Raw genomic sequence first — 27,248 nt, forward strand, 5'->3', positions numbered from 1 at the left:
CATTGCCATGGTAACAATAACAAATCTGAAGTGTTTGTAAATAGTAGATGCTAATGTTTTTAGTGTGATTTTTATAATTTTCTTAAATTAAAAAGGTGAATTGTTCGGCAAGAACTAAAATGTGTGTCCTACACCCACCTTGTGTTATTATAGCCGATTATTTATCTTACAGTTCTTCATTGAAAAGACTGGGCAATAGCTACTGAAGGTAGCAGTGGCCACTCAGGCCTGGCCCCTCGGCGGCAGCTGATTAGATGGCTGTGTGTGTAGTTAGCGGACAGGACAGGCCGTAGTGACTACTGGGGTCAATGAGTAGACCTGCTCACTCGATGGCTATTCGTTAAAGAGTGGTCAGAGGGTGGAGGCCGGTGTTAACAGTGTCAGCTGAGAAGCTGCCATTCTGGCGGTCACTCCTAATGATCATGCAATCAATGACCATCTCACTGGCTGAGCTGCTGAGTGGTCACACACACACACGTTCACAGAGACAGTGTGTGTGGCTGGAGTCAGGTGAATGCTGATGTCATGTGTTGAACCTAGAAAGACAGATTCACATGCACTGAGAAATGATCAACAGTCTGGAGGAATGAACAGCTGAGTGGACTGTTTTACTTTTGAAAAGGTCTGTCAGAAGTACCAGCAAGATCTAAAATACAAGACACGTTTGTTACCTACATTGATTCATGTAAGAGGTTTTCAGCTGTTGAAATGTAGTATGGGAAAGCTACTGTTGAAGGTTCCTAATCAGAGGATTTAACACTCCATCCATCAGATCCACTCAATGCAGATATCTAACTTCAGAGACTCTCCCAAACCACAGACCCATGCCCAAGCCAACGTAGTGTTAGCTCATTAGCTCTCTAGCAGTTTCCAGTGCAGTGATGAAGAGGCTGGAGACAATGGTATGACTATATGTCAATATAATGTTGTTGTTTTTTTCAAAGCAGTTTGTACAATTTCTTTTGTCAGATTAGTCCAACTCTAATATATTCACTAAATGGACAAAAGTATTGGGACACACCTTTTCCCATTGCCCATTCCCATTGCCACAGGTGTCTCAAAAACAAGCACCTAGCCATGCAGTCTGCCTTTATTAGTATGCCTTCTTTTTTGTCTTTAGTAAAAGAATGGGTGGTTCTAAAGAGCTCACTGAATTCCAGCGCGGTACTGAAATAGGAGCCACCATTGAACAAGTCAGCTGGTGAAATTTCTTCCCTCCTAGATTTTCCACCATCAACTGTGAGTAGTATTACTGAACAGTGGAAGTGTTCAGGAACTACAACAACTGGGGCCATGAAGTGTAGGCCCGTAATTTTATATATATATATGTGTGTGTGTGTGTGTGTGTGGAATTCAATATATATATATATATATATATATATATATATATATATATATATATATATATATGAAAAAAACTTAGTATACAAAGTATCTCTCTGGGCATATGTGGCAATATCTACACGTTTCCAGTCATACCAGTCAATAAATTTATGTGTGTGTGTGTGTGTGTGTGTAATATAGGTTTTAATTAACTTTATTTATTTTCCAATTAACTGATTTATTGATTGATTGGTTAACAAATTAAGCATAACAGTATAAACTTAACAAACACAAAACTTTAAAACAATGTGTTGTTTTACCCAAATGACTTTTCCAGGCTAAATACATAAAAATATATTTCATATTTAATATAAAATAAAAATAGGTTTAATGAAACCAGTCTGTGTCAAGCAATAACCAATTTATTTTTGACCACAAAGTAAAATAACAAACATCAACATGACAAATACTTAGTTTACATGACATCATTAAATGCCAATAGAATAGGACTCTATGGAGCAGATAAACATAAGCCTATTGGTACCATGGCTAATGCCGTGGTCTAGAGGGGAATAAAGCATTGAGCTGTGGAGCAGTGCAACTGGTGTTCTCTGGAATGATGCATGGTACTCCATCCAATACTTTTGGGTTGAGTTGGGTAGATGGGGATGAGGTGGGATGGTGATTGTCCAAGTTCCTCACCTCACTAACCCTCTTGTTACTGAATGCAATCAAATCAAGCGATGCTCCAAAATCTAGAAGAAAGCCTTGCCTGGACGGTAGAGACAGTTACTCCAGTTAAGTTTTTTAATACACTTAATTTAAAAAGAAACAATGAATAAATACAGATGTCCCAATACTTTTGTCCATATAGTGTATACAGATAACTTCCAAATAGCTTCATGCCTTCCTCCCCCCTACCTCCCTCATGCTATACTTTTAGGAGTGTAGCCTTCCTCTGTCTTCCTTCAGGTTGATGGATTCCAAGGGCATCATATCTGAAGCTAACAGTTCAGGACAGGTCATATAATCAAACAAATAACATAAGCCTGGTCTCAAATACATTTTACTGCCTTTTTCAAACCTAGATTGGAAGTAGTTGCACTCATCCACTTCTCTCTCAAATGCACACACTCCCTCCCTCTCTCCCTTTCTCTTTCACTTCCCTCTCCCTCACTCTGCTGTCTCATGCCTAAGTGCACAGGAAGGCTCATTGTAGTCCACTGAGCTGGCAGATAAAAGTAAATTCATTCTCCGTGGCTGGCGACACGAGAAGTTTCCTCCGAGTGGCCCTGGCGCACCACCCCATCTGCCGCCGCGTGAGTGCCTGAAAGGCCCGTTTGTTGGCCTCTCTTCAGAGACCCGGGACCACTCGGAACCCGAGGGTTCTGGACGGCAGCCAGGGAGTGCGGGGCAGAGTGGGCAGTGCGAGAGTGGCTCGGAGTGACACGGTAAACAGCAGGCGGAGAGAGAGGAGGCTTGTGCTCACAGAAACTTTATTGTTACCGTGCCGGCGACGGCACAGTGCCGTGTAAACAGCTCACAGTTGAGTCCACAGAGGGAGGACAAAACACAACAGAAGGGAAGAAATGCTGGAAAGGACGGTGTGGCATCGCAGAGTGAGGTGGATAGTCAGTTAGGTGAAGCCGTGGTCTGGTCAAAAAACAGCAAGCTTCCTAAAGGGGTCTTTGGTTTGGTTCTGAGAACAAAAATTTAAAAACTCCCTTAGGGGTTCTAAAACGTAAAGGTTTTTAGATTCACACACAATTGCACATCCACACATCCAGGTTCTAGGAAAAAACTAACCAGCATAAAACATTTACCACATGAGGAGGTTCTTTAAATTCAAAAATGATCTCTCACACGAGGTTCTAGTGAAAAGCTTTAACTGAAATAAAATCTTTACTTTATGTGGAGGTTCCTTAAACTTTAAACAGGTTATTCACACTCAGACATTTGCACAAGGTTCTCAGAAAAAAAACCTTTTACCTCCTGATGAGGGTCTTTAAATTCGAAAACCTAGGAAAAACATTAACTGAAATAATACATTTACTCTAAGAGAAGGTTTTTTAAACTTTAAAAGGGTTCTTCACATTTCACACAAATTAAAAGAGAATATTTTAACTGGTATAGAACCTTTACCTTTCTAAGTTGTTTCTAATGTGTTTTATATGTATATGTTATATAATCTCCTCCTCGGGTCTTTAACTAGTGTAGAATATTTATCCAATAAATAAAGAGGTTCTTTAAACCTTAATAAAGGTTCTTCACACTTGAACTTTCACACATGGTTCTATTAAAACACCTTTAACTGTGTATAGAACCTTCACTTTATTAAAAGGGTCTTTGAACTTTGAAGGTTCACCACACAGAATCCTCACACAGGGTCTAGGAAAAGGAACTCCTTACCTCTACAAGATGGTTCTTTAAACTTTAAAAGGTTCTACATACTTACGTGTTTACACAAGTTAAGGGGAAGAACTTTAACGGATATAGAAACTTTATCCAGTAAATAAAGAAGTTCTTTAAACTTAAAAAAAGGTTCTTTACACTTGAATCCTAACACAGGGTTCCAGGGGGTTATAGAACCATAACCTTACAAGAAGATCCTTTAAACTTTAAAAAAAAATACACCTGAATCTCCCCACAGGTTAAAGGAAAAACTGATAAAAATTATAAATACCATTTATCCAGTGAATAATGGGATTCTTTAAACTTAAAAAAGGTTCTTTACACTTATACCATATAAAAGTTTCTGCTGAAGCTTGTGTTGAACTAGTGTAGAAAGTGATTCTGCTGAATTAGGTATAATAATAATAATAATAATAATAATAATAATATCTGTATTTAATGTGTCCACATACTTTTATCCAGAAACACTGGATGTATCATACATGTATGGTACTGCAGTGCTATTATGGTCATTAAGGAGATTTTACTGAGAAGTGTGTCCTTTTCAGTTATTCACAAAAGAAGGCAATTTTATGAATACCTCACTCTCATTGTGTTCCACCAACCCCCCCTGCCTCCCAAAGCTGTTACACCCCATAGTCCATGGGAGACTTTATTAAATAAAACCCAAGTAGCATTAGAAACTGTGTAGAATAGAATACAAGGCCCTCAAATGCTTATAATAATCCTCACCAACTGGCAGTCCAGTCGAAAGCCCTCATTAACCTCATGAACAGTGGGTGTATTATCCAGTTATTAAGATGTACGATTCAGGAACTACAATAAATTATTCAGGAACACCTTACACTCCAAAGCCCTGTATATAGGACCACACTACAGCTCCTTACTCTCATAACTCTAGGAGATATAGACAATATTTAATAACATACATATTAGTCTCATAGAAAGTCCCTTTTACTGTGGTACAGTTCTCTGAAAACATTTATTTATCATAGAACCTTTGATGGTGCATTGCGCTGGGGCCTGTAGTATATGTGCATATGGAATGGGATAGCAGTTATGACTAGTCCCTTCAACATCTGTGACAGACCCCTCAAATCACTACTGAAGGAATTTTACACCTTTAACTCAGGGAAAGCTATAAACATATAACAGTGTTCTTCAACTATTAGCTTGTTTTAAAGCCTGAACTTGAAACAGCAAGTAAACAACAACATCAGTATTTTTACGGCCATTTTTGAATGAGGATATTATGTATGAATGTCATTTTTATGACCCTAGTTACCTCAATGCACTAAGTGGTTCTTCTGTGGAACTAGAACTATGTTTTAAAAGTGACTATTCCTTCAATTTTCCATTGATCAAAGTGTCTGCATAATTAAATGTTTAAGATGTAAACAAAATGAAATGTTGTTTACCACCAGAACTGATCACAGGAACCAGACATGTGAAAGACATGCAAAGCCTCCTAAAGCTACACTATATGGACAAAAGTATTGAGACACCAGTTCATTCACAGTTTCTTCCTAAATTAAGGGTAATAAATAGAGTTCAAATAAAGAGTTTATCCTGCTTTTGTTGGAGCAATTGTCTCTACTGTCTAAGGAAGGCTAGATTGTAGCACGCTGCCGTGCGGATTTGACATGAGTGAGTTAGGTGAGTTGAAGATGTTGGATGATCATCACCCCATCTCATCCCCAACTCCTCAACTCATGCCAGACATATTGGATGGAGCATCACCATTCCAGAGAACACAGTTCCACTGCTGCACAGCTCATTGGCTTTGTACCCCTCAAGTCCATGCCTGGCATTAGGCATGGTGCCAATGGGTTCATGCTCATCTGCTCCAGAGAGTCCTATTCTACTAGCAACATGTCCTCTAGATGGACTAGGCAAGCTATGTGTATGTGTGTGTGCAGTTTCACATCTGTGTCAGCAATGTGTGAAATTTAACCAGACATTACATATAAAGCTCAAAAGATTTGCAGATTCGCTCGGCATTTTGGGCTGTAAATAAAAAAGCTATATTTGTGCTGGAGACATCAGGACATCTGGTTCCTATCACCACCATTGTAAAGATATGTGAGTCAGTAAGTTTCTCTACTATTAACCATTTCATACCAAACCATTCTGAATGGCTTGCTTACATGTCAACTACTGAATCATGCAGAAATGTTAATAAAAATGAAATTCCTCCTTAACAGGTTAGGGTAAAGGTCATTTAAGGACTAGTATATTCAAATATATAAACTTAAGTTTTGAGAATGGGGATTGAAGGGTAGGCCCTATATAGAGATCCTTGCAGTCTAAAGGGGTTTTTAAACAGTAATCTCTCCCAAAATGTGAACCATTTACATACCATGTTAAAATATGACTACTTTTATAAAAGGTTTATAAACAGTTTATAAATGGACTAAAAAGCCAGTCCACATTAAACCTGTCAAGTTAAAACATGTAACCACTAAGTTTAATCATTTAACCCCAAACAGGATGTATGTTTAGTCATTAACCCCTTAACCTCAGGCCATAAGTGTCATTATAAACGTCTATTACCAAAGAACAGCCCCACCAGTTTGTACAGACGTCCCTGTAGTTAGTGAGTAATACACATTAGTATGCAATAATAGATTAATAATAGATTTCTTATAATAGTAATATTCCAAAAGCAGTATCCAGCAAGACCTAAGGTTTAACAGTATAGATGACTATGGGTTCACTATTTGGCAAACAAGAGATCACTGTTGCCCTTTCTATTTACATGTTTTTAACTATGTTAAGTATTTACAACCTAGTTAATAATTTACTATAATATACTAATTTACAATAGTTACTAACTACGAAATTAATAAATAGCTTGCAAACCATTTATAAAGCCTTCATAAAGGTAGCCTTATTTTAAAGTGGTACCAACATTTCTCACCAAATGCTGCAACTTTTGCTCTTTCACTGGCTGATAATTAATATTTACCTATCAATGTTTCACTAATCTCCTCTGCTGTATCGGCCGTGTTGAGTTGGGGAAAAAATCTAATCCCATATTTACTTTCCGGCCCATTTTCTGTCCCCCTGATAATCTGTTTATGCTGCGTCGCGTGGCGCGGCAGCTCGAGGGGTGTGAGCCGCGTTGTGTTTAGGGTTTGAGCGCGATTACTGCGGCTCAGGCTTGGCGGGCACTCGGAGTTGTCAAAGCCTTTGATCTGAACTGCCTTCCCTAATCACTTCAAAAAAAAAAGTGTGTGCTCTCGACAGCACCGTGAGGGCTGTTCTCTCTCTCTCTCCCTCTCTCTCTCTCTCTCTCTCTCTCTCTTTTCTTTTTTCAGATTGGCCCCCTACTTTTTAAGTGCTTGATTTTGGAGCGTTTAAGGCCTGTCATTCGTGATGAAAAAGAGCTCTCAACTGCAGGCCTAGAAAGAATAATAATAATAATAACTGGGTGACGGCTTGCTTTTGGGGACTATTTTTAATATCCTGTCCCTTCTACCTGGTCATCTACAGCGCATACGCTACTAGCAACCCCCACCTTCCCCATACTTCCTCTTCATTCCTTCTCTCTCTCTCTCTCTCTCTCTCTCTCTCTTTCTCTCTCTCTCTTTCTGTCTGTCTTCATATCCACTAAGAGACAAAAGTGAAATCCTTCCGCCTTGTGCTCTATAGACTAGCAGGAACACAAGCAGGGGGGAAAAATGCCTCCACTTTCTTCTTTAACAATAGCATTTGCATATTTTTATAGTCTCTCAAAGAAAAATAGCCGGCAGGCTAAGGGCTGCAGCAGCAGTGTGAGCTGAAAACGGAACCAGGGGAGACGGTGTGTGTGAATGTGTGTGTGTGTGTGAGAGAGAGCGAGAGAGGGAGATCTGTGTATGCGAGTGTGTGTGTGTGTGTGTGTGTGGTTGGATGTGTTTGTGTGTGCATTCGCTGCATGGCTACTTGGTCCCTCCACTGGCGAGCGAGGCTGGGTCCCGCGTAGAGGCCCCAGTGCCTGAAGAAGGAGGGAGAGAGATGGAGAGATGAGGACCAGTGGAAGGAAGGCAGGAGGGAGGGCGAGTGATCGTCTGCAAGAGAAAGGAAACAGTGTTCACAAGAGACGGCTAAAACAAAAGCATCACAAGAGACGGCTAAAACTGCTCTTTGAAGACAAATGCTTCCTGCTGGACAGTGAAAACAACACGCAGGGTTACACTTTGTTCTGACGGGCCCCTCTAGATGCCCAGTAGATGGTCTTTAAAGCTTATCTTTAACTAACACTCACCTGAGCATCTATTAACTGCAACTGATAAAAAAATATGTTTAAATTAATGTAAAAGAATCCATTAAATCTAAACCTAGCCCTAACCTTAACCTAAACCCAACATCTAAACCCCAACCTAATTCTATACCCCTAACCTCAACCCTGTTGAGAAAATCAACAGATTTCAACAGTTTGTGAACAGTCATCTGGGAATAATCTGTAGATAGCATGATGATAGTCTGTAGGGGACCATGAAAATTAAGAAAAATATTATTATAGCTTAGATACTCCATTACATAAGCATAATAACAATATAATGCAATATAATATAATGTACATTAATACATAAACCTCATTAAGTAAGCCTTAATAGCCTTATATGACCACATCATCTCCTTTCAGTTCATACAACTTACAACTTAAGCCTATTTAAAGAAAAACCCTCAGCCACGACATACAAACTACGATGGACAGCCACGTGTCCCCAGTGTCCTCTTATTAGGAAAAACAAAAAAGAACTATATATATATATATAGTCAATCTTGCATTTGCATGAGCACACATTCAAACAGAGGTGTCCAAACATTTAACTTGTACTGTTTATGGTTCTTTGCCTGGTTAAGGGTTCTTCTCCACAACTGAAATGGTTCTAAATAGAGCATTTATGTGTGTGTGTGTGTGTGTGTGTGTGTGTGTGTTTGTGTGTGTGTGTGTGTGTGTGTGTGTGTGCGTGTGTATGTGTATATTATATGTAGGTACATTCCGATGCAAAATGATACCTAAGAGCAGTATCCTGTTCTTGTCTGAATATAGTGTTTCCTCTGCTGCTCATGAGGTGAGTTACTCAGTCTAGAAGCAGACTGTAGCCACTTCTCTAACACCTGAGCTGCAGCAATAATAACTCTGCAAATAGAATTTTCATGACATTAAAACATATATCTCCTAGTGCTGGACTTTCCTGCAAATGATCATTTAAATAAGTGTGTGAAATAGGAGAGAAATGGTTGTTTCACTGTAGCTAGCAACAGCCAATTACACCATGGACACCTTTAGACATTGACCCCTCTAACAAAGATTGTGGGGTATTCTGTAATTATTCTTAAACTGCCCTTTTTCTATCTTTCCCCTGAAATGTACTTATAACATGTTGTTTGGGCTTATAGACAGATATGCAATATATTATTCCCCACCTAAATACTATGTATGCACAGTATGTATTGTTGTAGCGATCTGCTGTACACTTAGAAACCTCAACAAGGTATACATAGTACACCATTAAAAAACATTGTTAGACAAATTGGGCTTCCATAAAATAGGCCCTTTCAGACGTATTGCAACTGCACTGCTATGAATCGAAAAGGGACGTCTATAAAACCAACATGTAAATTCTGAATATTAGACAATGAGGAGCCAATATGTGGGCCTACATATGGACCCTTAGAGATGTAAAGGGTTAAACTTACATTTGCATATGTTTTATAGCCATTTGCTTCTGTGTCATGTCTAATTCTCTTGTGTCAACCTACCGCAACCTAACGTGTACTAAAAGGCCACAGAGAGGCCTGGCTGGCGAAGGCAGATGGACCCCATGTCTGGCGCTTGGATCAGACTATCTATTTATTTGAGCATTAAACGCCACATTTGTCCTTCTGTATGTTTGAAAATATCAGAGATATTAGCAGTTAGCATGCAGATTCCCGATGCCCTCCATTTCAGACTGCATTCGTAGTCCACCCTGATGAAAACAGACACGGCCCTGCTGCATATGCCTAGGTTTGCATCAATGCGCATCCCCTTCGCACACAAGCCGGCGGTACCGTACAGGCGTTACCACGCACACCGCAAATTAGAGTCATTGACCTTTCGACCTCATACATGAGACGCATATGTTCCTTTTGCTTTGGCCATTATTCAGGCTCACAGCGCTGTTAGGCACTCATGATATGCACATTTTCAACACAAGTCCAGCCGTGGATGATCAAAAATGCATTGCATGATCCCTCGGCCAAAGGCTGCGGTCCGCTTCTGAGCTGTCCGAGCCAAGTGCTGAGTAACATGCGGTGGGCAGTGCTGGCACGGGGTCAGGCCAGAGTTAGCGGTGCCGCTGAATGTTGCTTTTTGTTGCCCTGCAGGTATGCGTGAGCACATAAAGAGAAAGAGGGAGCAGGAGAAAAAGAGCGAAAGAAGGATGTGGCACCAGGGGGGGAGCAGAGCTTTGAGAGAACATGCGAGGCGAGTGTGAGGCACTGAAGATGTATGCAAACCCATTTCTGAACAAATGGGCCAGGCCGAGCTCAAACGCGGAGAGGGTTATTAGCATCGAATGTACATAAGGCGCGCATGAATCAAGCCTTACCCAACTGCAGAGCGTGCCCGCACATACAGGAGGCGACCGGCGGCACAAGTACGCACACAGACACACACACACATACCGACCTGCACTACAAGAAAGGTAATTCCAACCATGTCCTCAGAACCCTGGTGTAGAAGCTTGTGTGGGGAGGTTCTTTACACGTTACTTAAAATGGCTGTTTACAGAACCATCTATTTAAAGCTACTTTGGGGAACCAAAAGTAGTCCTTGTAAGGAGGCTGACTGGCAGCTTTATTTTTCAGAGTGTAGCACACTAATGGACAAAGTAAGGTCGTACACATGGTGCAGTACCCTAACAGTAGCACATAGAGTTTCACTTCATTTGCAGGTTATGATGAACCTTCACTTTTAATCAGTGTCCAGTGTGTTCTTGCCGCTTTGCTCCAGCTAAACGTTTGGCCGACTGGCTCAGTCGTCAGCGAGGCAGGCCCCTCCAGCGCACAGCACACAGCCAACTCCAACAGCGGGCCCATCATTTATCCCTGATTGGCCTGAGAGCGGGGGAGTGCTGAATTGGTGCTCCATAAAGGGACCAACATTTCCTCCCCGTTTTTCCCCATGAATCTCCAGCACTGCAGGCCCGGCTACATTGATACAACACGCGAGGAAAAATTACGGCCCTATTATTTTATTTGCATTACCTGTAATAGGCCACATATTGCTAGTGGTATTTATTGCACCAGAGTTGCCAGATATGCTGGGGATTTATTATGCTGACAGGCCTGCACTCACTCAATCAAAGCTTGATGTTTTGTGCAAATTCTGAACATACATATACATTCTTTATACATGGTAACTAATATAATGTGCATTGGAAGGGGGGATTCAATGTGGTCAAGTTCAAGCTAGATGACCACATCGGGCCAGTTTGCCAGATTTGTCCTGTTATTTTTTTTTATTATTATTATTTTAGACGCATCTACATCGTAACAGCTGCTTTTTTACTCAAAAATCGCACTTTCGGAGTCAGCCCGTGGTTTGTTATGCTGACTAAACGTGGTGGACAGTACTGCCCACAACCAGCAATGCCAATTCACTGCCAGTATGCAATAATTTCAATATTGCTGTACATGAAAGCATGCGCAGGACAGGCTGTGCTTTTTCTCCTCCTGCCAAAAACTCACTCTTTAAAACAATGGATCCTAAGCGGTTCCTTGCTTGGATGCAAGGTTGTTTGGTTGTTTGGTAGCAGTGTTTCTATAAAGGACCTTGAGCACTGCAAGAAGCATTCAAATGCATAAATGCATCTTTGCCTGGTGAAATGGTTCTTTTCTGGGATAGGAAGCCTGATGCATTTGGTGTGTTAAAGAACCATCTAAAGAAGGTTCTACATATCACTCCAACAAGTTGCACTGTGGTCAAAGAATCTCTTTGGTACTATATTTGGTACGCTGTGGTACTATGCTACACAGGCTCTAAGTAAAGTCAATGATTCTATACAGAACCATGGCAACTCAAATCCATCCAATGCATTTGAATGCCTAAATGCCTCGTATTTTGGCCTTGTTAAACCTGGTTATTCTCTGTGATGAGAAGAAAAGCTCATGCGCATGGTTCTTAAACTACAGAACCTTTTCAAATGGTTCTACACTGCACCAAAAAGGGTTCCACAATCCACCTCTTTTACAGCATGTGACTTTAAATCACCATTTTGGTAAATAAGATGAGCTGTAGACTGGGAGAGACTGTTTTTTTAAAGACCCCTCCACCGAAAGGTTCTCGAAGGAACCAAAACATGGTTCTTTTATGTCATCCCGTTTTGACACTGTTATTCAACTACAGTGTGTGCAGTCTATTGAACAGGGCCTGGTACCCTCCAGAACCTCGGTACGCCATGACTACTGCTCCTCTTTCTCTCTCTCTCTAACTCTCTCACATACTCACTCACTCGCAAATACACACACACACACACACACACACAAGTACACTAGCTTGATTTTTCTGACTGAAGTTGGAATTGCAGGAGATCCGTCCTTCCTCCCGAAACGAGAAGTGAAAAAGGCAGAGAGGTCACTCGGTGTGCTACGTTTCTCTGTTATCCAATTTGATTGGGATTTGGGGGTGATTCGTGCCGTTGCGTCCCGGGGGAAATAAATGCTTTGATTAATGTAATCCCGAGCAGGGAGCTACCACAAACCACTCTCCTGGGGAAACGCCGCTGTTTGACAAACAAAAACACAGGAGCCACAAGCAAAGGCTGCACATGGCGGCTACATACGCAGAGGAAACATCACGGCTCACCTTTCCGCATTGAAGTCCCGTGCCAAATTAGACTGCTGATGTGCGATTAAAGTGGAATATTGATTAACACTGATCCCAGTCCCAACAATATGTGTACAGTGCAGAACGACACATTTCCCCAATGCCGGCTGGCCTGTCCTGGACATGTGAAGGACTAAAGAGCCAAAGCTATGGCCAAGCATCCACAGAGCAGAAGGACCTTTGATCTTTTAGGGACAATCAGTGACCCTTAAGGGGCTCACTTAACCCTTTCTTTCCCACGTTCAGTTAGACAAAGATACACACACACACACACACACACACACACACAGAGAAACACCTTTCTGAAGCTTTGTGATGTTATTTTCACACCCACTTCTCACTTATCTCTTATCTCTCCACTCAAGCACAACCGGTACACTGTTACCAACTCCAACGGTCAGACATCACATGAGCAAATTTTGGAGCCCATAAACTAAACACACGCCCTGTTCCATTTACCCATACAGAGGCCTGTTGAGCTGTCCTAGACCAGCCTGTCCAACTGACAGCATGGTCTTGCATTGACATGATCATATTTTGAGTCTGATGCTATTATTTTATTTATTTATTTATTTATTTTTTAAAACGTCCCAGCAATAAACAGTGTGGATGAGGGTTATCTACACGTACGTTCGACCACCCCAACAGGAACAGGAGTGAGAGCCAATTGCTCCATCTCCACTCAGAGCGAAAACACACACGCACAGCCTCCTTGTTTTAGGACTTAAACGCTATGAATAATTCATTCCTATCGCGCCCAGGCACTCCCTGTGTTTACCAGTTCCGCGAGCCAGGAATTCGTTTAAAGCAAATTATGATATTTACATGGATTTCCAATAAGAAATGGCACAATCAATAAGGCTTAGCTAATACGCTGGTGAAGCAGCGAGTCTGGATGATCGCGCTGAGGAAGGCAGGAGGCTCTGCAGCGGCGCTGCGCTGAACCCGGCCCGGGTGGGAATGACGCACTGGGGAGCAGGAGGAGAGAAATAAGGCGGAACGACAGCCCCTGAAGACCCCATGTGTCGGGGCAGGAGAACAAACAATGGTCTGCTCGCTTTCACTTCTTCCAAATCACCCATTCTTTCAGCTGGAACCAAACTTTCACACTGATCAGCTTTTTTTTTTTAAGTACTTTTATAGGTATGCACAGACACACACAATTAAAATAAATTAATTAATTAAAAAAAAAAAAAAAAAAAAAAAAAAAATATATATATATATATATATATATATATATATATGCATTCATTGTTTTTATTTTAGCTAATACATTTAGTGCTCTGTTAATGTGACATCTATTAAATATGCTATTTATGCCTGTATTATTATTATCAGTAGTAGTATTAATAATAGTAATAATAATAATATGTTGCAATTATATTTAATTTGCATTTAATAATATTACCGTTACTTTAATTTACATTATTTAAAAATAATATATTTATTTTTTTAATGCGTTTTAATGTGTGTTCATCTACACATCTACAATCTAGTCTCATTTTAACTGCGGTATCACGGTTACATTTTCTGCGTGCTGTCGATTTAATTTATTTATCTATGATTAAAATAAAACGCTACACCTAATTTAACCTCTCTGGAAGCGGCCCAAACCAGAGTTAATGCAGTCACGTGCACGCGCGCAGCTTTGTCCTAACGAATGACCAATAAAGCATCATGACAAGCAAAAACATCTCGAAGTTATCTGTTAATATTAAAGCACTTTTCATTTCAGCAGCAGAACACCTTAATATTTTACCTAATTGCTTCAGACAAATCCCAAACGACTGCCGAGTTAAACACGACAAATTCTACAGAATAATATAGAAAAATAGCGGGAGGCAGACGGACGCTTATTTGATTTATCCTCTTTCCAACTTCTTCTAGCCCAAAGCGACTGTGCTACTATCGGTCTATAACGTGTGTTGGCTATTTCTTGTCTACTTCTGGGTAAAAAAAAATATCCTCTATCATTTCAAAATATCCATCACTCTGAAACTCTAGACTGAGTTCAAATGTATGATTTATGGTTGGGAAACAAAACAACACAAGTGAATATCTGGGACAAATATGCATCTGATGTTCTAGACTTCCCCCACTGAGACATTTCTGAAGACTTCGTCATATGTGTGCTGTAGGCTACAGTGTATGTGTATGTGTGTACCAGGATGGGACCCAAACGAGTGCTATTTTCTTCATTTAGGCCCAGTTGTTTGTCGTGTCATGCAGATTTATTCTTTTATTTTGTTATATACAGTTTTCTGTCAGTAGAAACGCGGATTCTAAATATGGGAATGAAACCCTTTTAAATCGACATGTAAATTAAATCACTGTGGACTGAGTATCTGAACTCGGTTTATTTTTTAACCGTACTGCTTTTATCTATGTTTGATTTCAGTCAAACTAAAGAGGCCATATTCAGTGAGGTTAACTATTTTCAGCTGAGAGCTGAAATATATCATTTTAAAATATGTTCGTTTTAAATGAGAACAAAGTTCATAATTAGTGTTTGAAATATACATTAAAAACAAATCCATATCCAAGTCCATAATTACGCAGCACTCACCAATCAAACTCGCTGTGGTGAAAAAGAGCGACACCTGCCGGCACCAGCGCGCGTCCTCAATACGTCACTGTCCAACGACTACCGTTTTTTTTTTTTTTATATCGAGATCCAAAAAAACGCCACAGACGGACACACGGCCATTCCAGTTAACCCGGCACGGACTACTGTATAAAAAAAAAAAAAAAAAAAAGAAAAAACCGACGACCACTAAACGAATCTGAGGGGGTCGCTTTGGCTCTCTGCTCGATCAATCTTGGCTCCACTGAAACCGTCTTTCATCTCAACTCCAGTGCACAAACATATAGCTTAATGCGACCAGTGTTCCCTTCTTTTATCCCACTCACCATGGCAACCCCAACGCGGGCTTCAGAAATGCTTTGCCGTCAATGAAGCGAGCGGTCTAATGGGGGGTGAGAGGGGAGGGGGGTGAGATGGCATCTTCAGAAAAACTCACGAAAACTTCACAAAAACTGGAAAACAGATTCGGTGTGATACACAGCTGATGAACAGTCGTAAATGTTATATAAACAAAAAGAACGTGATAATCTCATTTATCACAGCATTTTCGACGTAGCCTCTAAAGCTAATTTCTGAATTTAATAAACATTCACTGATTTTTTTTTTGTATTTGTCTTTTTCGCAGTAACCAGTGGTGACAGCGGTTACCCATTAAACGGCGGGTCCTCTCCTCTCCTGGCTCCTGGCTCCTGCTGCTCACTGGTCCCCTTCGGTTTATTCATATCTAAGGATCCTGACCGTTATCACCAGCCGGCTACATTAGAGGCTGTTAGAGGCTACACTACACAGCAGAGGCTACAGAGGCTACACTACACGACTTCCCCTCAAACTTTTCGGCTAGAAGTGAAGAGATCGATTTATGTAAACGACGCGATCCACTCGTACGCGACTCCTGCTACAATTCCTCCGAGGCTCCGCTGTTTAAATTTGATTGATTGCACTCTCGCCCATTGGACATTCACTACAAAACCGTGCAGCTTAACCGTCTGCCTCGCTATTTATAAAGCTACAAAGCCCTATTGATTGCCTAGGTACGATTCCTATTATATATATATATATATATATATATATATATATATATATATATATATATATATATATACACATATATATAATTACAAATAATAATAAAGATATCTAATCTTATCATGCAGGTCTAAAGGGTCAAAGGACAGCAGTGCGTCCATATCACTTACCGTGAGGATCCCAGCTACACAACCCCCCCCCCAACAATAATAACAACAAAAAAAGAAAAGAAAAAAAATAGTCTCAAATGCTCAAATGTAGTTTTACGCCTCAGTCAGTGACCGTGTGTCTCCCTCCGATTCCGTCCTTCCTAAGATTTTCTTCCCTCTGACTCAACTGAGCGGAGCTCTCCTCGGCACCGCTATTATTTTCACTAAAATATATGAAAATTTATGCAAATGAAAATCAGCACTAACTGTTCGTCTCTTGTTATACTTGGGGATTTTTTTCCTCCCTTTCCCCCTCTCTCCCTCTCTTACTCTGCGCTGAAAACAAACGATAGCTATCCCCAGCAGGGAACGGGGGACCTTGTTACATAAAAAAAACAAATAAATAATAAACACCCGCGATTTTCAGATGAAAAAGTGAAAACTTAAAAAAAAAAAACAAAAAAAAAAAAAGTTGAAGGCGTGAACGTTTTTGGAAATGGCTTTGGCTCGCGTGCACGCGCGCTCTCTTCGTGCGCGTGCACGCGCCTCGCCTTATTCGTGGACGCGCGAGACGGGCTTTTGAAAGCTAGCGGGAAATTACACACACACACCCCCGCTTTACACACACCCCCGCAAGAAAAAAATAAACCCTCTGTATATGTTAATGAACACACGGCCCCATGGCGGCGGCCCTTACTCAATGTAAACAAATCCACGAGGTTCCTTCTTTTTTGAGTCTGATCCAAATTCAGTCTACTGGGGGTGGGGGGTGGGGGGGGAGTGTGTGTTTCTGAGTGTGAATGTAGGTGGGTGAACGGGAGCGCGCATTTGCTCTCTAGTACACTCCCCGAACACAGTGAGCTATCTGTGTTGTATCTCGCTGAGCCGAACCTGAGGTAAACTAGCATCAGCTAAGAGAACAGATAGCCCTCTTTCTGCGCAGTGCTCGCTAGCTAAAGCGGCAAGTTAACAAGAAAGCTAATCGCCAAAAGCTCGGCTCTGACCTCTCTCCTCCCTCACATCTCCCCCTTCCTTCTCTCTGCACGGCTGAGCTCGCTTGTAAAAAAAAAAAAAAAAAAAAAAAAAACGTGCCAGCTCGAGATTCGTCTCTGACATGCGTCGTCTTATATATCCGTGTGCTCCAGGGCTCCGGTGACGAGGCACGTGCGATACTTGGAAAACGAACGCAACTACGAAGCTCGTCGTTCCCTCCGTCCTGTTGCTCAAATTAGGATTATTTTTTTTTTTTGCTCGCGAATCCCCTCGAGGACCACTCAATTTGCCCTCGATTTGGTTGCCACTTTCACTCTTGCCCTGCTTCGGTGGGGTTTGTCTGCACGCGCGCGCCCCGTTTCCGCTCGGAAGCATCTCGCAGCCTGTCTCGCGTTAACTCTTGACCGGCTGATGCGCGAGCTCTTATTTCAAGCTCTTTTGGAGTGCAAAGAATGTAATGAAATATGTGCACAACAACTTTTACGGCACGTTTAGACTGTCTGTGGGCCTGCGTGTGAAAAAAGCAGCTATCTCAGAACACTGCTGTTTCTGTATTTGGACCTTCATTCACATCCATAGCGTGCTAGCATAGCAGCATGCAGTTGCGTTTGCAGTGCAACGAAATCGCAATTCCATTTCTAGTGCAGTGAAATCACAGTGCCATTGATTTCCCTCAGTGTGCATATCTATGCAGTTCTACACGTTGCAGCGTGAACAGTATAGACTACACCAGCATTGTAAACGAGCAAGCACGTCTAGTGTGATGTCTCTTATATTTTTAAAATGTTCATTTACGTGTCTTGGTTTATTTATTTGAATTCAAACGCAGCCAATTGGAATGGCCGGAAGGGGGAAGGGGGCGGGGTCTGGGCGCCTGAAGCGGGCTTCCCTCGACCTGTCAATCTCGCCTCGACCGTCCAATCTGGGGGAGGCGTGCGCTCCACTTCCCAGTATTTTGGTGGGTGGGGGGGGGATGAAGCGAAGGGGGGGCAAAGACGCGGAGGCTGCGCGCGGCGCGGGGGTAAACATTCGCGTGTCCGCGAGCGCTGAGGGAGGGACGGAGTGGAGCTGACTGTCAGAAGGAGAGAGAGAGAGAGAGAGAGAGAGAGAGAGAGAGAAGGAGAGAGAGAGAGAGAGAGCGAATGAGAAGGAAGGCTCGCAAACGCAGCCTCTGCGCCGTAATACTGGATTGTACTTCAGCCGGAGCGCTTTGGCAGCTTTAAACACATCAAAACAGAACAAAGAGGGAGAGCAGCGTACCGGGCAGCAGCAGCAGCACAAAAAAAGAAAAAGAATCTGCAAAGAAAAGAGAAGGGGAGGCAAAAAGGAGGGGGACCTGAGGAAGAGGAATCTCTGCAAGCAGATTACAAAAGAAACTGAGGGAGGAGAAGCACGTTTTGATATTTTCGCCAATCGGTTGTTTGGACTGTTGTTGTCATTGTTTTTGCTTTGTTTTTTATTTTGTTTGTTTGTTTTTAAGGCGTCTGACCGTCTGAAGTTGAAACGTGGTGGTGAAGTTGTGTTTTTAATTTTCCAATTTTTATTTTTGTTTTTTTTTTCTTTCTTCAATTTTTCAACAAACTGCAAAATCGTGGAGGACTGTTGATGACTTCCGAGGGCTTTTCGAGACCCACCCAAAAATAGGAATTATGGTGTGAAACATATGAAAGTCCGAGCTGTAGAGCCTACGGATTTTTTGTGTTTTTAAATAATATTATTATTTATTTCATTTTTTTCTGCACCTGCTGTTTATTCGTCCCGAGCCACTTTCGATGGTGTTGGCCAGACTTTTAAAGTTCTGAATAATTCATGAGATTACAGTTTTGCCTGCGTTGAAGAAGTAAAGAAGGAGGAAGAAAAAAAAGCGATAAAAAAAAGTTTGTCCAGAAAAAGAAGAAGCAGGGAGGGAGGGGGGGCCGACTTGCTTGACCAGCAGCCCCGTTGCTGAAAATCAGCGGAATGGCCACGGCGGCTTCCAACCCGTACCTGCCCAGCAGCAGCATCCTGTCGTCGGGCTCCATCGTGCACTCGGACTCGGGCGGCGGCAGCATGCAGGCGGGCGGCGGCGCGGTCACGTCGGTGTCCGGTGGCTACCGCGGCGAGCCGGCGGTCAAGATGGCGCAGAGCGACTTCATGCCGGGCGCCATGGCGGCGGCGGCGAGCAACGGCGCGCACATGCTGAGCCACGCGCACCAGTGGGTGACGTCTCTGCCACACGCGGCAGCCGCTGCTGCTGCCGCGGCGGTGGCCGCCGCCGAGGCCGCCTCGCCCTGGTCCACGAGTCCCGTGGGCATGGCGGGAAGCCCGCAGGGGAGCCAGCAAGGAGGCCAAGGGGGGCAGGGCCAGGGGGGGCAGCAAGGCGGGCAGGGCGGCCAGCAGGACGTGAAAGGCAGCTCGGCACGGGACGATCTGCACGCGGCGTCTGCGCTGCACCACCGGCACCTGGGGCCGCACCAGACGCACGCCGGTGCGTGGGGGGCCGCGACGGCCGCAGCAGCCGCCGCCGCTGCGCACATCTCGTCCATCAGCCAGCAGCAGGCGCAGCCGCAGCAGTCGCTCATCTACTCACAACCCGGCGGCTTCACGGTCAACGGCATGCTGAGCGCACCTGGCGCCCAGAGCCTCGTGCACGCGGGGCTCGTGCGCGGGGACACGCCGGAGCTGGAGCACACCGGCCACCCGCATCATCCTCACCACCCGCACCACCACCATCACCATCACCACCACCAGCAGCAGCAGCAACAGCAACAGCAACAGCATCACCACCAGGCTCCGCCGCCGCCTCACCACGCGCACCACCCGGCCAGCCACCACGGCCACGAGGCGCACTCGGACGAGGACACGCCGACCTCAGACGACCTCGAGCACTTCGCAAAGCAGTTTAAGCAGCGGCGCATCAAGCTGGGCTTCACGCAGGCCGACGTGGGCCTCGCGCTCGGCACGCTCTACGGCAACGTCTTCTCGCAGACCACCATCTGCCGCTTCGAGGCGCTCCAGCTCAGCTTCAAGAACATGTGCAAGCTCAAACCGCTGCTCAACAAATGGCTCGAGGAGGCCGACTCGTCCACGGGCAGTCCCACGAGCATCGACAAGATCGCGGCGCAGGGCCGCAAGCGCAAGAAGCGCACGAGCATCGAGGTGAGCGTCAAGGGCGCACTGGAGAGCCACTTCCTTAAGTGCCCCAAGCCCTCGGCGCAGGAGATCAGCTCGCTGGCCGACAACCTGCAGCTGGAGAAGGAGGTGGTGCGCGTGTGGTTTTGCAACCGGCGGCAGAAGGAGAAGCGGATGACGCCGCCCGGAGTGCCGCAGACGCCGGAGGAGGTGTACTCTCAGGTCGGCAATGTGAGTGCAGACACACCGCCCCCCTCCATGGACTGCAAACGAATGTTCACAGAGACGTAGAGCAGCGTAAACAAAGACTAAGAGAAACAAAACAAAACAAACAAACAAGCAAACAAAAAACCTATTTTATATATGAATAATCACACAGACTATCACCGAGATAGCCAAACCATTTTGATACTGTGATTGTGAGGGAATATGAATGAGACTGCAGATGTGTTATATATTTTTCACCAGAGAGAAAAGCAAAAAAAAAAAAAACACTGAAAAAACTGAAAAACATGCACCCCCCTTTTTCTTAACCCCTCCAAACCCCCCATACCTAACCAACCCACCCACCCAAAACCGCCCGCTTAAAAAACAAAAACCTTCTTGCAGGCCCCCGTCCAATGTCTTAACCTAAAAGGTTCTGTCTGCTTTTTCTTTCAGGGACATTTTTTAGTAGATTACTTAAAAGATGCAAGTTTATGTGGGCCGAGCGAGCCGGGCGACCAGAGGGTGACAGCTACAAGTTCGTTCCATCAGGTAATTCTGGCGCATTGACTTCAACTGGGAAATGAAACCAAGCATTTAGAAATTCTCCCCCCTGCCACCACGACCACCACTACTACCACTACACCCACAACCCCTACCCCCACCCTGCACCCCTATACATGTCCTGTTTTCGAGAGGCAATTTGTATGTGTCGAGATGGGACGTTAAACCCCCTCTCCATCACCACCAACACCAACACCGCCCCCAGAAAAACGGGGGGTGAAATTTTTGAACAGTGAACATCTGAACATCCAACTCACAGTGGCTTCCAACTTGCATTGTTGTTTTGCAGAGAAGACTGCATGGATTCATTTTTTGACAAACCAACGACGGAATGGGAATTTTTCTTCCCCTCCTTGCCTTCCAGCTCTTCTGAACATGAACACAAACACACACATTCGCACACACACAACAACAAAATCCTAAAGACTGCCCTCGTTTTCTGATCTCAAAGATCACGTCTTTGGAAACTCGTTTTTATGTACTGAACTGAACGTGACATGGATTTTTTGGAGAGAAAATTCTAAATCAAAGACTGACATTTGAAACAAAGAAAAGAAAAAAAAGTGACAATTCCTCAGCTGCACTTATTTGAAATCCTCTGCGAGAGTGGGGCCAGAGCTGTGGATGTGTCCCCCACCCCACCCTCCAACTCCCCCACCCCACCATGCTGCCATTTCCAAGCAGTATTCTTTGGTAGGTTTTCATAAACGAGACTATGTAAAGCCGGCAATATATAGATTCATTAGATCAGATGCTGATCGGAATTATTTACTTTATATTTTTCATTAAAATGCTTTGTTTTTAATATTTTATTCGGGATACATATGGACTATTCCAAACAGTAATTTATTTCTTCCCCAGACTTGTGAAAAATGTTCTCTACCCTGATTTTTGTTTCGTTTTTTTCGTTGTTGAATTTCTTCGTTTCACATTTTTTTATTTTGTATTATCGTTTCGTTTTTTTCGAAGGAGCACAAATCAATATGAGCTGACTTTGGCAGTAGGTAATAAGGGTATTTTGATGTGATGATTTGATTGTAATTTAATTTCCAGTAGTGATTCCGTAAGAGATGATTGAGAACAATAAATTTGTTAGAATGAAAAACAAAAAACGATTGTGTGTTTTGCCTAAACTGCTGGAGAGCGTGACTGTATTTACTAGTGGATATGTTGGGTCGGGAATGTTAATTTAAGGCTTTTTAAAAATATTGTTTGTCAGTATGACCTAACCTACAGCTATATCAGAATCCAGAACTATAGTGATGTCATCCTTATTTAAATAAAAAGACAACAACATTTTTACATCTACACACCCGACCACGTTTAGGCCTCATCCGCAGGCCTTCAGGTCGGACATTTGGACTGCACCTTCTCTCTGTTCTATGTTGTATTTGTACATGTGTGCACTGGCCTGGTGTTACACCGTGCAGATCCACGGCATGCTTGTTCCTTTATCTCGAGGCAGTGCATGGCTGTCTAAGCAGGGCTATGCATGGGATGTAGGCTAGTAGCAGTGGCCATTAAGAGAACCCGGAGGGAGGCTGTTTGCAGCTGGTCCTAGCTCATATCACGCTCTTTTTACTGTAGATCGCCTTTGCACACGAGTCATGATTCCTGCTCCTCTGTGACTGTTGTCAAGCCCCAAAAATAAAAAGGCACGCAGCAGCCACGGGGTATGGTGCAGTGCATGCATTGCTGCTGCAGCTGCACGATCCAATGAGTGAGCACTAAGCTAAATAGTTTAAAGCTCGAACAGTGATGCTGAGATTTTGGTTTGGGGGTGGTTGTGGTGGGCGTTTGACAAAAACGTACATACAGCATGTCAGTCCTAAAACCAGGGGAGAATTTCCAGGCTGCTGCCTGCTGCCCATCATGCCTTTATTACACATCAACAAACCGTAGGCCAAGTTAGTGCAGTGCACGTGCGCACCTTAGAGTTAAAGCAGCTATTTGCGCGTGGTGTTTTTTCCTTAATGGTACAGTGTTGTTTAGGACACGTGAAACGTGGTCTATCAAATTGCTTTTTTTATTTTTATTTTTATTTTTATTATTGCTGGAACTGCTTTGCCTCTCCAAGGCAACGTAAAAACAACAAAATGAGTTAGGACAGTTTAGAGTTTTAATAAATAAATTGTGTTCACAAATAATTAAACAGCTTAAACATTTCAAATATTTTTGTGGGCTAGGTGTTTTAAACAACGTTATTACAAAATAACAATTAAAAAAACAACAACACGGTTATATTTTAAGTTTATACGCTTGGTTACATCCAAACATATGATTATGTAATTTTCTTATTTGTTTAATAATATAAGTCATGTAGGCTCACCAAAATGCTTAAGAAACGCCAAGCTGCCACAACTGTTGGTGAACTTACTGTTGTTTATGGGTGATCTGTCGTGGCGATCATTTGAGCACTTTTTAGGCAGCCCTGGTTTTTGGGAGTGAATTATATGACTCGTGGAGCTTATTCATTTCGTTGAATAAAAGTGTCGTTTTGGGACGAGGCTTTTGTAAAGAAAGGGTAAAAAGAAAAAGGAAAATGTGGAATTGTACGGAATTGCTTAGCCCTCCACTTTTTCTTCTGTGGGTGACTATTCAGCAGTCCGCTCTCTCCAAAAATTTAAATTTCGCGGATGATTTCCCATATTCCCATACACGAGTTGCTAAGCAACCGAATTCAATCAATGTTATAGAAGTATGCATCCCCTCTCTTTGTCCCCAATAATAGGGGTGGCAGGCTGGCATTCACTCTGATTTGGTATAACCTGAATGAGAGGGGGGTCGCCATTGAGGAACGAATGGGATTTATTATTGACATTCACCAAAACTGCAAAACTGCACTGTTTTTGATTTTGTAGACACTTTTGTTAGCAGAAGTGTCACAGATGTGACTGTCAATGTGACCCCGTGTAAGAAATATTCCACATTTATTTTGGTTGGGCTAGTAGACTCTGTGTTATTATTATTATTATTATTATTATTATTATTATTAATAATAATAATAATACAGTTAGTTTATTTATTTTAGGCAGCTTACAACTTATGCACAGAAATGTAATAAATGTATTTATTTGAAGTCCGGTGTGTGGAGCAACTTATTGAGGTTAACACATGCATAATAAATTCACTGGTAAATTCCAAAAGCTCCACTACTCGACGTTCACAGCTTAGACTGGTGTAAAAAAGTAAGTACGACTTTAGGTATACCTTGTTCATGCAAACAGAAAAAAAGTGATCCCTAATTTTAATAAAACTGTTGTGCTGTTTCGTCAATAAACCCAGAATGGTGCTGGCTGATGAACACTAAATACAATGTGACTGTGGGATTGATGCCCGATATCCCAGTAGCGTAAGTAGCACACTGCTTACTTCTTACAGTAGGACATGTTTTAGTCCTGGCCCTAATACCACCGTTTTCTTGCTGTCGTTAGTCAACAACAGGACCGACATGGACTTATAAAACACAAACAAGCAAACAACACATAAACAAATGAAAAGTTGCAATTTGTAGTTTAAGGTAAAGGCTGATGTCTTTGTGTTTATCTTAACTGTTCATTAATTCATTTGACCGTTTAGGCTGGAAGTTATGCTCTACTAAGTTAAGACTCTGACAATGGACTTTTTAGTAATACGGGATTACAGTGATACAATCTTCCATTTTAAACATTAGATATGTTGTTGTATGCCTGGCAAGGGTAAGAGTGAATGGAGCGTGTAAGTTCAACTTTAAGATAAAGAAAACGGTAAGAATGAAAAATGCCGTATTTTTAAAGGGTCTGAAAAAGCTAGCAAATGTTGTATTCTGTTCTGCAGTATTTGTGCTTTCAGAGGAGACCTTTCACCATTTCCCGTCCTGTGCTTTTGGGTTACTAAAACTTCTCATGTGAAAACTTCACATGATCAATAATTATGAGAGTAAAATGATCACGTTATAAACGTAATAAAAAAAAACAGTTTCAAAACTAGAATGCTACTGCTAATATGTTTATAATTCTAGAAGCGTGGTCATTTAGAAACCAAAACATAATATAATAATAATAATAATAATAATAATAATGATAATAGGAATGCTTGTAATTATAACAATAGCATTAATAATAACAACGTAAATTAGAATGTCATTCATAAAAACAACAGAAACAACAATAATAATAAAAGAAATAATAATTATAATTAACAAATAAATAAATAAATACATACATAAATAAATGGGCTCATACTTATTTCCAAAAAGTGAGGCTTAATGTTTGGTGGAGCTGTGCTCCACTGCTGATGAGGGTTTGTTGTATATGCGCGCCGTGGCTTTACAAGCGGCCCTCAGAAGTCCACGTCCTGCTCAGTTTGTGCTTTCAGGACTTGGTGCTCCCTGCAGCCCCTCGCTCTGGGGACACAGTGGGCGCAGGTGCTGCTGTCCACTCTCCAGCGGGAACATTAGAGCCTCTCACAGTCTTTCACAAGTCAGCGTCTCTTAAAAACAGCAGCATAACAACCAGACACATTTACACCATTCACACAACCTGACAGCCTACAGAAGAGCCCACAGCTGGGGCTGTGGAGGTCTGCTGTGCTCCCGAGAAGACAAAAATACATCATATAGGCTAATATAAAAAATAAAAGTATAGTCATATTTTCTCACGTGTATTTTCTCACCTGCTATTTTCACTTTTTTAGTAGATTTAGATACAGACATAGATGGGTGGAGAATATCTAGACTGAGTCTATTAAGAACGTGTATATATTTTATTATTAATTTAGTAGGATGTTGTTTACGTTTATTTATGTATTTATTTTTTGTTCAATAATTAATTAATTTATTTCTACAGAGAATAAAAAAAAAAAATCTGTACACAAACGTTTGCTTCTTGGACATAAGGTGCACGACCATAAACGTGTACCTGGGTGCGCATGCGCGCGGACCACCACCTATCCCCAGGTGTGTGCCCCGCGTGGCCTTTTGCTCTGGTGCGGGCCACCGGCAGGGTGACGTAGCGCGGGGCAGGTGGAGGTTCACCTCGCTAAGTAGATAAGACCTGGTCAGACTGTGTCAGAAGGTGGGTTATGAATGCACAGCGCGGTCTTATAAAGAGTTAGGAGTGCTGAGATAAATAACAACTCACGTCATTTTAGCCCTTCCTCACCGCGGTATCGGGCACAAACAGAGTTCAGGACGGAACTGTGAACCGCAGGGTTTGGGTGAGGCTCCCTCGCGCTGGGTCTGCCCAAACTGACAGAGACTCAGCAGCCCAATCTGTGCATGGGCTCGCAGAGAGTCCATCCAGAAACACAGTTTATGAAAGCAGTGATTCTGAGCACCACATTTTGGGAGTGTTCCTTAACCCAGCACAGTGGATTTACACACACACACACACACACACACACACTTACAGGTCACATCCACAGCATTTGCAGGCTGTAACCCATAACCTCGAAACATTAGCATTTCAAACGTTCCTCACAAACAGTGAGCTCCGCGCTCAAACCCGCTGTGGTCAGACTCAGCGCTGGTCAACTTTACTTATCTGCACTCCAAACTGCTGCTGACCTCGACTTCTCGCATCTGTAGCTGGGCTGGGTAGTGTAAACCACCTGATACAGCAGGAGCAAGTAAAATCACAAGCTAAAAAGATATTACTATATAACTATTACTATTATTATTACTATTGTTATTACTATTGTTATTATCATTATCATTATTATTATTATTATTATTATTATTATTATTATTATTGTTGTTATTATTATTATTATTATTATTATTGTTATCATTAATGCTGCTGCTACTACTACTAATAATAGTAATAATAATAATAATAATAAATATAAGTAGTAAGGGAGTAATAGCAGTATTGTACGTGTTATTAATTATTAATGCTATCAGTGATTTTAGTTTTTTATAAGAATTTTAATTTTAATTAAAAAAAACTAAAAATAATGTATTATTAATTTAGCTTAAAAATCCTGAAGGACGTTTTCCTACATCAGCTTTTTGTCAAACGGTAAAGTAGTAAACTTTTTC

General features: G+C 42.3%; 1 protein-coding gene and 1 long non-coding RNA gene across 4 annotated transcripts; one reads left to right on the forward strand and one right to left on the reverse strand.

The window, feature by feature from the left end:
- Positions 1-1,729: 1,729 nt before the first annotated feature.
- Positions 1,730-16,775, reverse strand: LOC140559942 (uncharacterized). 2 transcript variants are annotated; one of them, XR_011979928.1, is made up of 2 exons: positions 16,379-16,775; positions 1,730-7,787 (listed from the first exon to the last, which is right to left on the reverse strand). It is a non-coding gene; the product is annotated as an uncharacterized lncRNA (long non-coding RNA). The 2 variants fall into 2 exon arrangements; XR_011979927.1 differs by lacking the exon at positions 16,379-16,775 and adding an exon at positions 15,165-15,815.
- A 1,620-nt stretch (positions 16,776-18,395) lies between these two features.
- On the forward strand, positions 18,396-24,201 carry pou3f3b (POU class 3 homeobox 3b). 2 transcript variants are annotated; one of them, XM_072683739.1, is made up of 2 exons: positions 18,396-20,683; positions 21,122-24,201. In XM_072683739.1, exons 1-2 carry the CDS (start codon positions 19,310-19,312, stop codon positions 21,233-21,235), a joined length of 1,488 nt encoding a protein of 495 aa, XP_072539840.1. In that variant the 5' UTR covers positions 18,396-19,309; the 3' UTR covers positions 21,236-24,201. The 2 variants fall into 2 exon arrangements, with proteins under 2 accessions (XP_072539840.1, XP_072539839.1); XM_072683738.1 differs by having other exon boundaries at positions 18,396-20,692; positions 21,122-24,200.
- Positions 24,202-27,248: the final 3,047 nt, after the last annotated feature.

This window comes from Salminus brasiliensis, chromosome 7 (assembly GCF_030463535.1).
Source record: "Salminus brasiliensis chromosome 7, fSalBra1.hap2, whole genome shotgun sequence".
NCBI classification, from domain to species: Eukaryota; Metazoa; Chordata; class Actinopteri; order Characiformes; family Bryconidae; genus Salminus; species Salminus brasiliensis.

Excerpts from the sequence above, each read along its gene's own strand:
- pou3f3b (XM_072683738.1), top strand. The coding sequence starts at position 19,310 with ATGGCCACGGCGGCTTCCAACCCGTACCTGCCCAGCAGCAGCATCCTG. Across the intron at positions 20,693-21,121 it reads TGTACTCTCAGGTCGGCAAT|GGACATTTTTTAGTAGATTA; the intron begins GTGAGTGCAGAC and ends TTTTTCTTTCAG.